General features: G+C 42.5%; 2 protein-coding genes across 2 annotated transcripts in view; one reads left to right on the plus strand and one right to left on the minus strand.

Moving 5' to 3' along the window:
• The window catches only part of PLEKHG1 (pleckstrin homology and RhoGEF domain containing G1), a 224,315-nt gene that overhangs the window by 82,302 nt on the left and 125,017 nt on the right, over positions 1-16,996 (minus strand).
• On the plus strand, positions 11,483-12,125 carry LOC121922575 (barrier-to-autointegration factor-like). Its single transcript, XM_042452186.1, has one exon. The coding sequence runs from the start codon at positions 11,502-11,504 to the stop codon at positions 11,769-11,771; it is 270 nt and encodes an 89-aa protein (XP_042308120.1). The 5' UTR covers positions 11,483-11,501; the 3' UTR covers positions 11,772-12,125.

Consider the following 16,996-nt stretch of genomic DNA (forward strand, 5'->3'; position numbering starts at 1 on the left):
GAGACAGAAAAGGAGTGTTGAAGGGTGGGCTTAGGAGGAAAGTCAAGAAGCTCCGTCTTGGACATGTTGAGCTTCAAATGCCGATGGCACATCCACTGCGAGACAGCTGTGAGGCAGGACGAAACTTGCTGTTCAAGCCTTGGAGAAAGGTCAGGGGCGGAAAGATACAGCTGGGTGTCATCAGCATACAGATGGTAGGAAAAACCAAAAGAGCTAATGAGTTTTCCTAAGGACAGTGTGTAGAGAGAAAACAGAAGGGGATCCAGAACAGAGCCCTGGGGAACTCCAACAGATAAGGGAACAGGAGATGAAGTCTGACCTCCTGCAACCACTGTAAAAGATCTGCCAGACAAGTAAGATCTAAACCAGTCGAGAACAGAGTCTGAGAACCCAAGGTCAGAGAGTATATCAACTAGAAGACAGTGATCAACGGTGTCAAAGGCTGCAGACAGATCAAGAAGGATGAGAACAGAGTAAAGGCCATTAGCCTTGGCCTGTAAAAGGTCATTCGAGATCTTGGTGAGAGCTGTCTCTGTAGAATGCCTTGGGCGGAAGCCAGACTGAAAGGGATCGAGGATGGAATTGGCTTCAAGAAACTCAAGACAGCGCGAATAGACAACCCGTTCCAAGACCTTAGAAAGAAAGGGAAGAAGAGAAATCGGACGATAGCTAGACAAGGAGGAGGGGTCAAGAGAAGGTTTTTTCAGAATTGGGGAAATGAGAGCATGTTTGAAGTCCGAAGTGAAGGAGCCTGTAGAGAGAGAGAGAGATTGAAGATATGGAGAAGCGAGGGCAGAAAGGAGGGAGCTATAGAGATTAGAAGACGAGTAGGAATTGGATCAAGAGAGCAAGTTGCAGGTTTGGAAGAGTTCAGAAGTGAAGAAAGTTCATCCAAAGAGGCAGGAGGAAACACAGAAAATTTGTCAGGCGAGGGTGATAGAAGATTAAGAGCAGAAGAAGAATTGGGGGGGACTATCTCAGAGCGAATAGTGGAAATCTTAGAGATGAAATAATTAGCAAAGTCATTAGGAGAGAATGATGAAGAGACAGGAGGAGAGGGAGGTTTAAGCAAAGTGTTGAAGGTGGAGAACAAACGCTGCGGGCGCCTCTCATTGGCGGAGATCAATGATTTGTAATAATTCTGTTTAGCCATAGAGAGGGCCCGTGAGAAGGAAGAAAGAACAAATTTGAAATGGATAAAATCAGCCCACTCTTTGGATTTTCTCCAAAGACGTTCAGCCGCTCTAGAGCAGGACCGGAGAAACTTAATGTTGGGGGTAAGCCAGGGCTGAGGCCTAGTCTTAGAGGAAGAAGTGCGTACAGAGACAGGGGCAAAATGGTCGAGAGTCGAGGAAAGAGTGGAGTTAAATAGAGACATTGCTGAATCAGCAGAATCCCCAAGGTTTAGGTAAGAGAAAGAAGAATCCAGGGTCAGACCAAGATGGTTAGAGTCAACAGATTGAAGAGTGCCATTGTTGGCAGAAAATAATTGAGACATCATCCTTTTGAAATGCAAAATGGGATTTATTTATTAATTTATTTGACAGAATTATCTCAAGTTATCATTAGTACATAGTAGGGATGTAAAGAATGCTCATAAATTTGCTTTCCCTCAGTAAAGAAAGATGTCTCATTAAGGAGAGATGACCAATTCCACAAAATGGTTTGACCTCTCATATCTTCTGTTACTTTAACCATGGTTTATGTTATGCCCAAAATGGCTAACCATCATCAAGAACATAGCTAAACTCACTCTGGAATCAGCAAGTTTCACATGAGAATGCAGATAAGTCTGAGAGAGGATAAGATTGACTTCCTCCCACTGCACATAATTGTACTAATTTGCTTAACCAACCACTGCAGTCTTGAGATCCTTTACTTACTAATCAGCTCCATATACAGTGGGCCCTTGTTATACGCTGGGGTTTGGTTCCAAGATCCCCCATGTATAACAAAATGTGTGTATGCTCAAGTACCATTCAATATAATGACATAGCAAAATGGTGTCCCTTATAAAAAATGGAAAATTAAGGTTTGATATTTGAAATTTATACTTTTTTGAACATTTTCAAACCGTGTATAAGAAGGGCTGACTGTATTTATAACAGAACTTCCTAGAAAAGAGCCATGAGATAATGTAGTAAGGAGAAGAATAATATTACTGTTAGTTCACATGTACACTAGTATTACTGCTCTTCTTCCACATCTTGCAGAAATGTAGTTGTCAAGCCTTCCCACCCTAGATGTTTTGCAGCTCAACTCCCAGAATCCTTCACCATTGGCCATGCTGATTTAGGCTTCTGGGAGTAAAAGCTGAAAACCATCATTCCAGAAAACTGACCAAATTCCCTGAATATAGCAGGATTTAATTCAAAAAACAGGGCAAGAGCAATATTAAAGTTAGTCACAGAAAAAAATTCAGTTGATAGAAACAGGTATTCTCACTTCTGACATTCTCATTCAAAATATCCACAATTCAAAATATCCAGAAACAGGTAGAAATTTTGTTGTTTTAGTGTATTGGATTATATTATAATCTAGATTAGATTAGATTATAAATGGCAAAACCTACTCCAACACCATTACCAGACATATCTACATCAAGGCTGAGGCAGATTATCCATGTACTTTTAAGAACCAATGTGGCAAAACATAAGCACTGTATTTATACATATTTCCACAAAACCTGGAAATAGCAAGAAGAGAGGGCTCTTAATGCTTAAAAAAAAACCTTAAGTAACACCTTTAATTACTGCAGTAGTAAATAAAACGGTCTATCTCAGGCAACTGTATACAGCTTTTGTATAGTTATACTGAGCAACCAATTATCTTTAAATACTTTGGGGGGGGGGGAACGTGACAGTTTAAACTAAAAGTAAAGTCGAAGGCTTTCATGGCTGGCATCCATAGTTTTTTGGGCTATGAAACTGTGTTCTAGAAGGGTTTATTCCTGATGTTTTGCCAGCAGCTGTGGCTGGCATCTCTGAAAATGCTAGTCACAACTGCTGGCAAAATATCAGGAATAAGCTCTTCTAGAACACAGCCTCCTAGCCTGAAAAATCCACAAAAAAACCCTACATTTAAACACAATTTTGTTTATCCTTTCATGAAGACATTTCAAATCATCCTGTGCTTCCTTACATTCCACTCCACTCCACTCCACTCCTTCCCTATCCCCATGGGTGGGTACAAGAAAGCCTTGGACACAAAAGTTTCTAACATAAATGAATAGCAGCAAAAACACAGGCCACACAGAAAGGTCAAGCTGCTCTCATTACGAGCACACAGCAGGGGCACAGCATGATAATCATCAGCGTTTTCACTGCAGATGCAAAAAACACACTGGGGTTTTTGGTTTTGTTTTTTGGCCTCACTTCAGTGTTTCTATTTTTAAAAAGAACTTTAAAGGATGCATACATATTAGGAACTTATCACAGGACATTTATCTATTATTCTGAGCTTTCTTTAGGATTGTAACACATAAATAACTAATATAGCAGCAGCAACAATATCTGAGGCAACGGAACACTTATTCTGTCAACAGCATATCAGTATGCTTTAGTCTGATTTATTAACCCAAACTAAAACCACCACCACCACCACCACCACCACCATGATTGCATTCAACATTTTACTTCATCTGGTAAACTGTTAAAAATTATACCTATCTAGCTATCCAGTGGTCCTATCTCACCGAGGCATTGGGGGATATGGGCTGGCACTGGAAACTTTCTTCTCATGGCCCCAAGTTTCCCAGACACATCTCATCCATGGTTACCTATCTACACCTCTAGAAAGGGAGATTAATCACTGCTGCTATGAGATTCAGCACTCTTTGCTCCTGCTGTAAGGGTTTTATATGGTTGCTGGGAATACCACTACATTTGATTCCCCCAATGTATAACCTATATGCAGATCAAGAGGCTCTCATCAGAACTGAGTAGGGAGGAATAGAATGGTTCACAATCGGCTTAGGTATCAGGCAAGGCTGCATACTATCACCCTATTTATTTAGTATGTATGTAAAAGCCTGTTTGTAGAGCATGCTTAGACTCAAGACACAGGAGTGAAAACTGGAGGAAGGAACATTAATAACTAAAGATACACAGATGACACAATACTACTGGAGCAATTAGTGAAGAAGGTCAAGAAGGAAAATGCCAAGGTTGGCTTAATGCTAAACATAAAAAACAAAACAAAACAAAAAATAAGGATCATGATAGATTTACAAAAATTCATCCTAAACAATGAGAAACTTGAAATAGTTAGTGTCGCCATATTGGATTAAACACGGAGCAGAATAGAGACTGCAGTAAAAAAAATCAGAATAAGGCTAGCAGCTATGAAAGAACTGGACAAGATCCTAAAGTGCAGAGTTATACAACTGAGCACTAAAGTGAGGATCATTCAACCAAACATATTCCCAATCACCACGTATGAATGTGAGAGGTGAACAGTGAAGAAAGCCAACAGAAAGAAAATCAACTCATTTGAGATGTGGTGCTGGAGAAGAGTGCTGACAGTGCCTCAGACAGCCAAGAAGACAAACAAATGGGTTCTAGAAAAGATCAAGCTCAAACTCCTCCTGGAAGCCAAGATGACTAAACTGAGATTGTCTTTGGCCCAGAACAGATGGGCCTTTGTGGTGCCCTTGTCACATGTGAGGGTTGCCTGGTGGGTGGAGCACCCACATGCCCGGCAGCCCTCACATGTGACAAGGGCGCCGCAGCTGCAGCGCACCCACCAGACGTGGCACGTACTGGTGACATCACAGCTGCGCTGCCTTCAAACAGGGCGGTGCAGCTGCAATGTCCCTGTGCCTTCCCTGGTGCTTTGGGGCGGCAGAAGTGCACCACAAAAAGGAGCTGCTTCCCGGCGCTCCTTTTTTGCTTCGCAGGAGCACCATGCAATTGGGTTGCTGCGGCACTCCTGCGGAGCAAAGAGAGGCACTGGGGATGCGCCTCTTTCTGGCGGTGTGTACCCCACCATATTTTGTCCACATCATGAGAAGGTGTGAATCACTGGAAAAGACAATTATGCTAGGAAAGTTAGAGGGCAGAAATTCAGTTAAGCAGATGACGTCTCTCTACACACATACACAGAACACAACTTGAACAAACAAGAAAAGACCAATCTTTCACCACTTCCTGTTTATCCATGCAGATTTTACCTTCTAAAGTTCTTTCACCACCATCACAGGCTTGCTTGGTGAGGACAGGAGAGAGACCCTTCTCAGCAGCTGCTCCCACTGTCTGAAATTCACTCATACTGGGCACTAGACTGACCCCTCCCAGCTTTCCTTTCACTACCAGGCAAAGACATTTTTATTCAAGTAGGCTTTCAATATACAATTGTATCCAGGAGGCTTTTAATTGGGATGTGTGCTTCAGATTTTTTTTAAAAAAAACTTTCCTATATTTTATATCATTTTATACTGCTTTTAACTAGGATATTTTAATTGCTTTAAATTTTTATTGCAATTTTTTAAAAACAGTTTTATCTGTGAGCTGCCTTGGGTCCCTTTCTAGGAGAAATAAATAAATAAATAAGGAGTAATAGCTGTATTAGAAAAATCTGGGATAGAATCCAAATAATAATTTCAAGTGTGACTGTGGCTCCCTAATAAGATTCCACCTCCATATTCCCATCACATAGTATGTCTCACCCATCTTCTCTCTGTCCTCTTTAAAGTACACTGGATGTATAAACAACAACAACAATTGTTAAAAGACACAAATCTTAAGTTTACTGGATGAGCAGAACTGCTTTTACTAGGGTGGTGAACCTGTGCTCCCCCACAAGTTGGTGTACTAAAGTTTCCACCATTCTTGGTCCAGACCTACTGCCATACTGGCAGTGGCATAACCAGGTTAAGTGTCACTCAGTGCAGCAACTCATGGCCTTACCCCCGTCACTAACCTCCTCACATACCACACCTTAATAATGTTTGTTGTCCTAATGTTACTCACAAATTGTAATTCCCATATATCACTGAATATAATATCAATAGTTGTGACATAAACAACTAGAAAAATTAAAATTTTACCTTTAAATTATAATATCACATGCACAGCCTAAATGCATGTACATTTACAAGGAAGAATTGCGTTCATAGGAAATCCACTCCCCGTGTGACGATTCAGGGATGCTAGAGGGAGCCACATTTCCATGATAATTGAGGAAGCGCGGCTGGCGTTCAGAATATTTCAGCAACATTTGAGCCACGTTTATGCCAGGTATGAAAATCTTCATAGTTTCATGTGCTTAAAAAGTGAAAATTAGGTACAATGTGAAGTTTTTAACGAAAATTGAAAAAGAGTAATGGTCCCAAAAACAAACCATGAGATCTTTCTCCACCCTTTGAGCCTTGCTCCACTCATACCTTCTGTTCTGCTGAGCTCCAGGGCTTTAAAGGGATGCAGGAATGCCACAGACTATTTCTTCCATAAGGCAGATATCTGGGGAGCGGCAGCATCACCCCCTTAGCATGTCACCCACACTCCCTGCATTTTTCAAGTGACACCCCTGCATACTGGCTGGAGGTTATGGGAGCTAGGTTTATGAGGTATATCTTATTATAAGGAATTCTCTCATTTGAGGATTGAAAAGCTTTTGCTTTTGCACACGCGCGCACAGACACTTCTATATTTTGGGGTGTGGGCCCTTCAAAAAGACAGAAATGTGCATTATGCAATGTATAAATGTGGATGATAGGTTAACTTTACAGAGAAACACACAGTTAAGTTGACTGAAATTTATACTTTAATTTGACATTTTGATAGATATATCCTTTATTTGATCAGCTGCAAGCTACTGTAATAGAAACATAGAATTCTAGTAAAGTTAAAAGTTTCAATTTTACACTGTTCATAAACTATTATAGTTAAAGAAATTCCATCAAATATACAATGCAAAATATTCTATTTATGCAGAACACCAAACTGTTAATTAGTTCCTGACTGTCAATTCTACATTTCATTAATTTTTACTGTCCTTTACTTCTATTTTGAAAATATGGCTACTCTAATTGGAGCTGTACACCAAAAATGGCTGGAGGGCTAGATGTTACCCAACTTTAGACCTTTGGATCTCAGGTAATTTTGCTATATAAATATATAAATAAATAAATATCTGATAGTTTTAGGGTTCAAGTTGACTGTTAACCAGGGACGTAGCCAGGATTTTGGGAAGGGGGGGTTCAAGACTAAGTGCCACCATTTTGAGAGGCTAAGAGCCCCCCCCAAGACACGAAAAGAGGGTCGAGCGTTTACCCTCGACACCTCGATGGCACCACTTTAACTTCCGTTATGGCTTCATGCTATGGAATCTTGGGATCTGTAGTTTTGAGGACCTGTTGAGTCATCTGTCAGGTGCCACAACAAATTACAAATCCCAGCATTTCAAAACATGGAGCCAAGGGCAGTTAAAGTGGCATCAAACTGGATTATTTTTTCAGTGCAGATGCAAACTGAGTCCTTCCTCTGAAGGTGTTTACATCAGATAAATTCAGCTTGATAAAGCTAAGTGCAGCTGCTCACGCAATGAGCGGCAGCCACTCTGCTCATGCTCAGAGACACTCTGCTCATGCTTTGAGACACTGCATTCCAACTTCTGAGTTGAGCTAAGAACCCAGGCTGCATCCACACAACATTTCATTCCCATTTCCAAAAGGGATTTTTAATTCCAAGACATACACACACACACACACAATTTTTAATTCCAAGACTCATCTATCTATCTATCTATCATCAATCATAATTTTAAATTCCAAGACATTATACCTTCCTTTCTTTTTAAGAAAAACAAACCCCTTTAAGAGAATCCTATTTTGGGAGAAAGGCAGGGTATAAAATCAATCAATAAAAAATTATAGTGCAATAGTCCATCAGTGCATGGCTTGCATTATAAGACTTTATACCTTTATACATTTAAAAACAATTAAAACCACAGTAGGCTCAGAGTGCTATAGAATCATGGAATCATAGAGCTGGAAGAGACCCCAAGGGCCATCCAGTCCAACCCCGTTCTGCCATGCAGGAACTCCCAGTCAAAGCATCCCCAACAAAATATGTAATGGAGGTGTCCATCTACATTGTAGAAAGATATACTATATAGTAATGCTATGGAAAATCACCACCTTGAGTCCGTATATTGGGAGAAAGGCGGGATATAAAACAACAACAACAACAACATCTGGGTATTGTAGTTTTGTGAGACATTTAGCATTCTTTGTCAGAGAGCTCTGGTGGCACAACATACTACAAATCCCAGGATTTTTCATAGCATTAAAGTAGTGTCAAACTGGATTATTTCTGCAGTGTGCAGCCTTATTAGACTGCAGTTCCCAGCAGTCTGTGGTGCTGCTGGATGATGGGGCCTGCAGTCTAGCATTGCCTGGAGCAGGGCCATAGGACTCCACAGCCCCGATTCATCGTCTTAGATTGATTACATATATTAATTAATTAATCATAAAATCATAGAGTTGGAAGAGACCCCAAGAAGGGCCATCCAGTCCAACCCCATTCTGCCATGCAGGAACTCTCCATCAAAGCATCCCCATTGACATGCTGAAAAAGGGCCAGCTAACTGTATTTTATTCTATTTGTCTTTTAAAAAAGAGAAAAAACAAGGCTGGAAGGAAGCCTCTTGCTTTTTGCATCACAGACCCTCCTCTTTTTTGTTGTTGCAAAAATCCAGAAATGACTGTTTTTGAAAACCTGAGTTCATTATCAGAAGAAATATCCAGAGTAGAGTCTGAGTCTCCTTTATGTGGACTTATGAAATCTGAATTATTCCAAAACCCAAAAATGACCATAAGAGCATCTGGTCTAACCCCAACTCAAGGACACCTGGGAATCCTGAAGGTTTAGATCAATTACTGAATTATTGAATTATACAAGGAATAGTGGTCTCAGGGTTTTGCTGACTGCTCAGTGTACAGAAGCACAACATTATTTTAAAAATAATGTGTATTACATTACCTTCAGTCTATGTCTGTGAGATGCATATGAGACATACATGGATCCCATCTCCCATTATATCCTATTAGACAGATATAAATATAGCAAACTCTGAAAAACTCCAAAATCCAAAATACATCTAGTCCTCAGCATTTTGGGTAAGGGATATTATTATTATTATTATTATTATTATTATTATTATTATTATTATTTTACTATATTGTATATGGATATAACTGCTGAAAGGAAAGTTAAAAGTCACCTTTTCTTTCTTTTATATTTCCCTTTAGAAGCTTCCTTCCTTCCTTTTTCTTTCTTCCTTTCTCCCCTTCCTCTTCCTGCCTTTCTTTTCCTTCTTTTCTTCAGTTCTCCCTCCCTCCCTCCCTATCATTCTTCCTTCCTTTTTCCCCTTGCTTCCCTTCTTCTGAAGAGACTTTTATTCTGGCAAAAGCACAAGGGAGGAGGGGGGAGGAGGAGGAGGAGTGGAAGCCGGACTCCGATGGAAATGAAAGAGAAAGAAATCACAAGGACCCCCTCCCTCCCCCTCCTCTCTCTCTCTCTCTTTCTCTGAGCTTGCAACTTTTGTTTTGTCTTTCCCCTTTTCCCTCTCCAAGTTCTCCGTGGTTTTGATGGAGGGGAGGAGGGGGGAGGAAGGAGCTTGAAGGCCCCCAGGACCTGAAGGGGGGTCCGGACCCCCAACCCCCCCTTCCCTATGTCCCTGTGTTAACTGCCCATTGCAGAAAAGGGGTTTAAGTGGTATGTGCTATATTTTTAAAATCATAATTATTATGTTTAATTGCTTTTTAATTTGTTGCAAATTAATGTTTTAATGTTTAATGTAATTGTTTATATATTTTTGAAACTTTGTATATGCTTTGTTTTAACTGCATTCTGTTTTAACTTATACTGTAAGCTGCCTTGGTCTCAAATTGAGAGAAAAAACTGGGAAATAAATGAAATGAAATAAATGTAAAATTAATTTAGGACCAAACATAAATCAGAGCCAGTGAAGCTGCAAGATGACACTGTGCCGTGTACCAGTGAATAATCTTGCTGCCATATTTTGTAACATTTTCTGGTCTGTCTTCAAAGTCACCCCCAGATACAACTTATTATAATACCCTAGATCAGGGGTCGGCAACCTACGGCCTGCGGGCAGGATCCAGCCCGGTGAGGTCTCGGGACTGGCCCCAGCCCGGTCCTGCCACCGACTGCTGTCCCCTCCGCAGCTTCCGTGCCGCTCCAGGCGCCATTTTATGTTCTATACATAGAACGAGATGCCACATCTGTTCCCTCGACAAAGATGGCATCCAAAATGGCCTCAAGGGGAGGAGAAAGGGCAGTGAGGCCGTTCTCTTGCTAGGGCTGCCCTTTTGAGGGCGGCTTCATTGGCTTCACCAAGATGGTGCCCATCTGTCCGAGGCCCGCTGCGGCCGTTTGAATTCCGAGGCAGCCGCCAAAGTGGGGACAATAAGAGCCAGAGCCACCAGCAGAGGAGGAGCCACAGCTCCCTTCTCTCTCCCCGTTTCTCTGCCTGCCGCCATGGACTCCCTTCCGGGGGAAGACCCCACTCTGCCCCTGGGCCTCAACGGCAGGTAAGGAAGAGGAGGAAGAAGAGGAAGAAGAGGAAAAAGAGGAAAGTGGAGGAAGAGGAACGAGAAGAAGAGGGAGGAGGAGAAGGAAGAAAGGGAGGAAAAGGGAGGAGGAGGAGGAGGAAGAATAGGAAAGATGGAAGAAGGGGGAAGGAGGGGAGGAAAAAAGGAAGAGGAGGAGGAAAAGGGGGAAAGGAAGAAGGGGGAGGAAAGGAAGAGAAAGAAAAAAAAGGAGGAAAAGGAAGGAGGAGGATGAAGGACTAGGAGAGAGGAAGATGAATAGGAAAGAAGGAGGAAGGAGGGAAGGAAGAGGAAGCAAGAAGAGGAGGAAAAAGGGGAAAGGGAGACAGAAGAGGGAGGAGAAGAGGAGGAAAGGGGAGGAAGGAAGAGAAAGAGAAATGAAGGAAGCAGAGAAGGGAGAAGGGGAGGAAGAGGAAAGAGGAAAACAGAGGAGGAGGAGGAAGGAGGAAGAGGGAGGAGGAAGAGAGAGGAGGAGGAGGAAAAAGAAGGAAGATGAAGAAGAAGAGGGAGAGGGAATAGGAAGAGGGAGGAAGAGGAAGGAGAAGAAGGACAAGGAAGAGGGAGAGGAAGGAGGAAGAATAAGGAAGAATAGGGAGGTGGGAAAAGTAGGAGGAGGAGGAAGAAGAAGAAGGAGGAGATGGAAGGAGGAGGAAGAGAAGATGAAGGAGGAAGGATAATGCTGGAACAACAACAACAACAACAAGGAGGGATGACTGAGGAGGAGGATGGTGATGGATGGTGATGATGAAAGTCATATTAATCCCTATTTAGGTCATCAGATGCGCCTGGTCTTCCAGATACGCTGCAGAGGTAAAGCAGTTTGACTCCACTTTAGCCACCATGCCTCCATCCAGCAAAGTCCTGGGATTTGTAGCTGAAGCGCGGTGAGGCGGGAGCGACGGTTGAGTAGGCGGCGAAGGCAGCCAGAATGACCACCAGCCAGAAGCACCGGGACTTCGTGGCGGAGCCCATGGGGGAGAAGCCCGTCGGGGCTCTGGCCGGCATCAGAGACATCCTGGGCAAGAAGCTGGCGGACCAAGGCTTCGACAAGGCCTACGTGGTGCTTGGGCAGTTCTTGGTGCTGAGGAAAGACGAGGAGAACTTCCGCGAATGGCTGAAGGACACCTGTGGGGCCAACGCCAAGCAATCCAGGGACTGCTACGGCTGCCTGCGGGAATGGTGCGACGCCTTCTTGTGAACCCCGGAAGCGCCCTGAGTTGGGGGGATGCTGTTAGCTTTTTGGTGGTTAGCTAGAGACCCAACCTTCACTTCCAACCCCCTCTAGAACCCCTATTCACTCCTTTACAAGCATCCACCAAGGGTCCGTGGAAGCTGTTACCCAAATCAAAAGTGTTGCTGCCTTTTAAATCTAACAAAGCCTCTCTGGGGAGAAGGTTGAGAAAGGCGGGGGACGTTCCTGTTCAGAGCCCCATAGAGCTTGTTCTCTTCTATGCGGCTTTGAAGGACCCCCTCAGCCCTCTCCTCGCATGGATTCCGCTATTATTCAGCCTGCAGCTATCGGGGGAGAGTTCTGCACCCCTTTGGTTTTGAGGTTTAGTGTTGGATTTGTAGCTTGGCAAGGCCTTTCAGCCGGGTTTATCGGAGCGCTCTGGAGCCTCACCAGACTACAACTCCTGAGGCTGTGAATGGTTTTGGGGGAACTGCGTTTTGAAAGGCGTTGCATGAGGAGAGTACGAGGCAGTGCTTATTATTTATTTATTTATTTAAATTTATTTTAAAATCATTTAATTATTTATTTTTTGGCTTCGCCCCCCCCAGTTGACTGAGGGACAGCAACCCGGCCCCCGGCTCAAAAAGGTTGCCTACCCCTGCCCTAGATGGAAAGTTACTGGAATGTGGATGACTAAAACCATGCTATCTATGTTCAGACAAAGTAGTAGCAGAATACCAGCCTGATCATGCAAAAGGTACTCCATGCCACCAAGGCTACTTGGGCATCTGATGATAGTAATGGATCACAGAGTATCACCAAACTATGGCCCTACTCCTTTAGTGAGTGCCCACAATCTACCACACAGTTGGAATAGCATTCATCCCGAAAGAGGAAACATCTGCTAGCAAAACCTATGTACTATATGGATTATGCTTCAATGTGAGCTCTTACCCACCAATTGCCACTGCCAGTCACAGATTCACAGCCCCACCCAAAAGAAATGAAAAACAGAAGAGATGGAATATCATCCACACCCGAGTGACATCATATCCCACATCTTCAGATCATTACATCAGTGGTTTCATGTAGATACTGAACATCATGAGAAACATTATGGAAACAAAATACAAATATCATACTGTGAAGCAGAAATCCCAAGGTACAACCTTCTGGAAATGAACTTCCAAACACAATTCAGGGCTAGTCTACACTTATGTGTATTATGTGAATTGTTGTGGATTTTCATACTGCATCAGTTCTTAAATGTCTTCACTTTTCTTTGCAAATTCACATTTATTCATCTTCTCTTTGCTGAAAATGGGCAGCCATACGAATCCATGCAAAGCGGGAGGATAGCCACATGTCCAATAATGCTCACTCTCACATGTGTTATATTTAAATTTCAGAATGCAAGCATACTTTCAGAAGAATGCAAGCTTAGAATTCTCTTGAAAGTCTATTCATTTAACTATTCCCTAAAACAGTGTAGCTCAAGGTGAACAGGGAATTCAGACAGCAAGAGATAATTTGATCAGACTTGTAAATACAGATGACTTATAATAATAATAATAGGATTATGCAGTGATGGGATAGCATATTAGTTGTATTCATTACCATAGTGTACAGTTGAACCAAAAGTAGGCTGGTATGCATGCTAATGTAAACAAAACACGCTGGTGATAGGGTTGCCATCCCTGAGGACCCCCAAACCGGGAAAAATGTAGGACAACGTTTCAAAATGTAGGTTTTTTTTTTTTTTAATTTCCTGGCCAGGAAATTAAAAATAAAAAGGTCCTACATTTTTAAACCTTCTCCAAGGCCTGGCTGGGGCCTGGGAGACAGTGTCTCCCAAGCTCCGGCCAGGCCTTGGAGGACTCTGCGATCGCGGAGCCTCTTCCAGGGCTTGGCTGGGGCCTGGGAGACAGTGGTGTTTATCAGACGAGCTCTTAAAGAGGTACTATTCCAGTGTGACTCCTCTAGCTGCCTCCTGTTGCATGCTGGGATTGGAAGTTTTAAGGAGGGGTATTTAGAATTCTCAGGCAGAGAAGTTCAGCTCCTTAAAACTGCCAATCCCAGCATGCAACAGGAGGCTGCTAGAGGAGTCACACTGGAATAGTAGCTCTTTAAGAGCATAGTGTGATAAACGTCTCCCAAGCCCTAGCCAAGCCTTGGAGAACTCCGCGATAGCGGAGCCGCCTCCAGGGCCTCGCTGAGGGAGGAGTCCCGGGGGCGGGGCCAAACTGGGGCGGGACCGTGTGGGCCCACCCCAAACCGGCAAAGTCCTGCCCCCAGGCGGGATATGGCAACCCTAGCTGGTGTGGCATTTGTTTGTGTGTCTGATATTGATAAATTTGCTTCTTAGATGGAACAAAATAAAGTCTATCTGCTACAGAGAACAGCTACTAGTGAAACTATTGCTTTCAGTAGCTTGTTTGAAGTCTCTCTTTTTTGTGACTGCATGGGATTTTCACTGGCACTATTAAATTAGATGGGAATATTCAGAGATGGGATTTATAGTGTTAATTACTGTTAATATATGCCTGTGTGTGTATGTGTACAAATATAGGTTAGGAGTGGGTAAGAGAACTCCCATGGGGCAGCTAAGGCTGCATTCCTAAACTTATATGAAAGTAAATGTCACTGAACACAGTGGGGCCTGTATCCACATAAACAGGCAGAGAATAATAAATTATTATTATTATTAATTGCTCTTCATGCCTGTAACTAAGCCTAAACCAACCACACATTCTTACCCTGCTATGCTTGCTTCCACTTCTTCTCCTATTTCTTCTGTGTTGAATCTTAGATAAACCTCTTAGAGCAGGGACCAACAAACTGTTGAAAATGCTATGCTAGAAAATATTGCATTAAAAAAGAACAAACCAAAATAACAGCCAGTAAAAATAAAAATAACAGTGACTGTTCCTATATAACAATATGCCAGCATGACATAGTGGTTTGAGTGTTGGACTCTGACTCTGGTGACCAGGATTCAATTCACTGTTTGGCCATGAAGCCCACTAAGTGACTCTGGGCATGTCACATGCTCTCAGCCTCAGGGGAAGGCAATGGCAAGTCTCTTCTGAACATATCTTGCCAAGAAAACTCCTTAACAGTTTGCCATTAGTCAGAAATTATTTGATGGCACACAGCAACAACAACAACAACAGACAGTAACATTCAAATATATATAATAACTTTGGGTCTATTAGAGAAGTCCTTTATCTGGAAGCCACAAACATGACATCTGATTAGTCTGCAAGAACTATGGAAAGTTCTAGATAGAAGGAGTGCAGATCAATCTATATTGCCAGAGCCTTTTGATTCAGTCACAATTTATCAGCCGCCCAAGCTGTCATGGAATGTTGCTCCATCTGCTTCTTGTTAACTTCATTCATGAAGGTTGCCTTCTAAAAATGATAATTTCTGAGTAATTCTTTCCATCTACAAACATGCTAATGTCTCTTCAGCTTTATTGGCAAAGGACACTAACCCTGCAAACATAAATAGCAAGCTCGTGTTTTGAGAAAGGTCTCTTATAGATTACCAACTCACACTTTATTATTATAGGCCTAGTCCTTGCCAACGCACATGATTTCCTAGGGCCTTAAAAGAGAAAATTGTAAACATCTGCATTTCTATTTCTAGAGGTTTGAAGCCTTAATATACGTGAAATTGTCTGCTCCTTTCTATAGATCACAGTATGCCAACCTGAAATACTGAGGGCAAAATCATAACAAAGAGCAGTTATTTTTATAGCAATAGTAAGTACATATCTATACATATCAGTGAACTAGCACTCTCTAAGCAGTTTACAATATGTAAGCCAGTCTCTAGAAAAGGAGCAGCCAATTGCCCCCAACAAGCTGGGTACTCATTTTACTGGCCTATGGAAGGCTGAGTGGACCCTGGAGTCCTACCTGGGATCGAACTCACAACCTTGTGGCTGCAATACTGGCATTTAAGCACTGCGCCACCAGGGCTCTTGTTTTGGTTTCAAGATGGCAGGGAACCTGTTTTGTTCTCAAGATAGTAGGGTGAGAAAATGCTGCTGCAATGAAAGAAGAAGATAAAGTGCCATGATGACAACTTGAATACTAGTGGGTGTTTGCACATCGGACAGGAGGTGATCTTTGAATCGTCTTTGCTACACTGCTGTGCTGAACAGAAAAGAGAGGCAAATTAGGCTCTTGCACTCACTAACAGGCATGTACACAAAAATGTATGCCCTCAATGAGAACTCCTACTGTAAAAGCAGCAGCTAGAATGCATGAGAATGACATGACAAGTATTTTGTTGTTGTTGATAATGATGATTTCTCCAGAATTTGCATGAGAGGCATCTAATGCAAAACTATTTTCCTTTCATAAGCAAAACACACATAAGCCTAAATCTTACATGGTTGAAAGTAACAGAAAAGGTTTCATATGTGGAATCCTACTACAGATCCCCTCTCACCACCCCCAGGACTCACCACTACAATATGACACACACACCCCACCCATGGCAGTTCTGTTGCTGATGGAGACTTGGAGGATCTGAGACCAGGATTGCAGACCAAGGACATCTTCCATCAAGATGTGCTGGGGTGCTCCAGAGGACTCAATACAGTATATGATTTTCTCAGTCTCTGTTTCACTATGGGGACATAGCAAGATGGTTCTCCAATCCCCTTTACTCTTCCCCAGCTATACAGTGGCTCGGGGTGGACATTGCATAGGGAGAAAGAGAATACCAACCTCAACTGTGACCCTCCTAAACAAATACATATACAAGCATGATTTTGCATATGTCACTAACAAGATGTCTTTCAAAGGAACAGCAACCACAGTATTATTGGTCAAAGAAAGGCAAACAATCTAACTAGTCCTTATTTTTTAAAAAATCCAAGGAACAAGGCAACAGCTGCTGTAATTTATCCAAAAACTAAATAAAACAAAACAGCAACCCTGGTCAAAAATCACTTTGCATAGTGCACAAAAAAACAAACAAACAAACCCCCCCCCCCCAAAAAAAAAAAAACCCAAAAACCCAAAAGAAAAAAGAGGGGGAACCCCCCCCCCCCCCCCCGGAGAATGAGATATGTAAGATTTACATCCCTACTTCCTAAACCTAAACAAACCACACATACACCTCTGGATTCTTTTTGGGCCAGGGATCCAAGGTGAAGGGAAGTTATCATTTCAGGGTAAATTCACCGAAGCTGGGTGGAAGATCTCAGTAGGACCAGTAGTTTTGAGGTGACTGAT

The sequence above is a fragment of the Sceloporus undulatus genome, chromosome 1 (assembly GCF_019175285.1).
Source record: "Sceloporus undulatus isolate JIND9_A2432 ecotype Alabama chromosome 1, SceUnd_v1.1, whole genome shotgun sequence".
In the NCBI taxonomy this organism is placed as follows: domain Eukaryota; kingdom Metazoa; phylum Chordata; class Lepidosauria; order Squamata; family Phrynosomatidae; genus Sceloporus; species Sceloporus undulatus.

Bases quoted from the DNA above. Each gene is read 5' to 3' on its own strand.
- LOC121922575 (XM_042452186.1), top strand. From the start codon at position 11,502: ATGACCACCAGCCAGAAGCACCGGGACTTCGTGGCGGAGCCCATGGGG.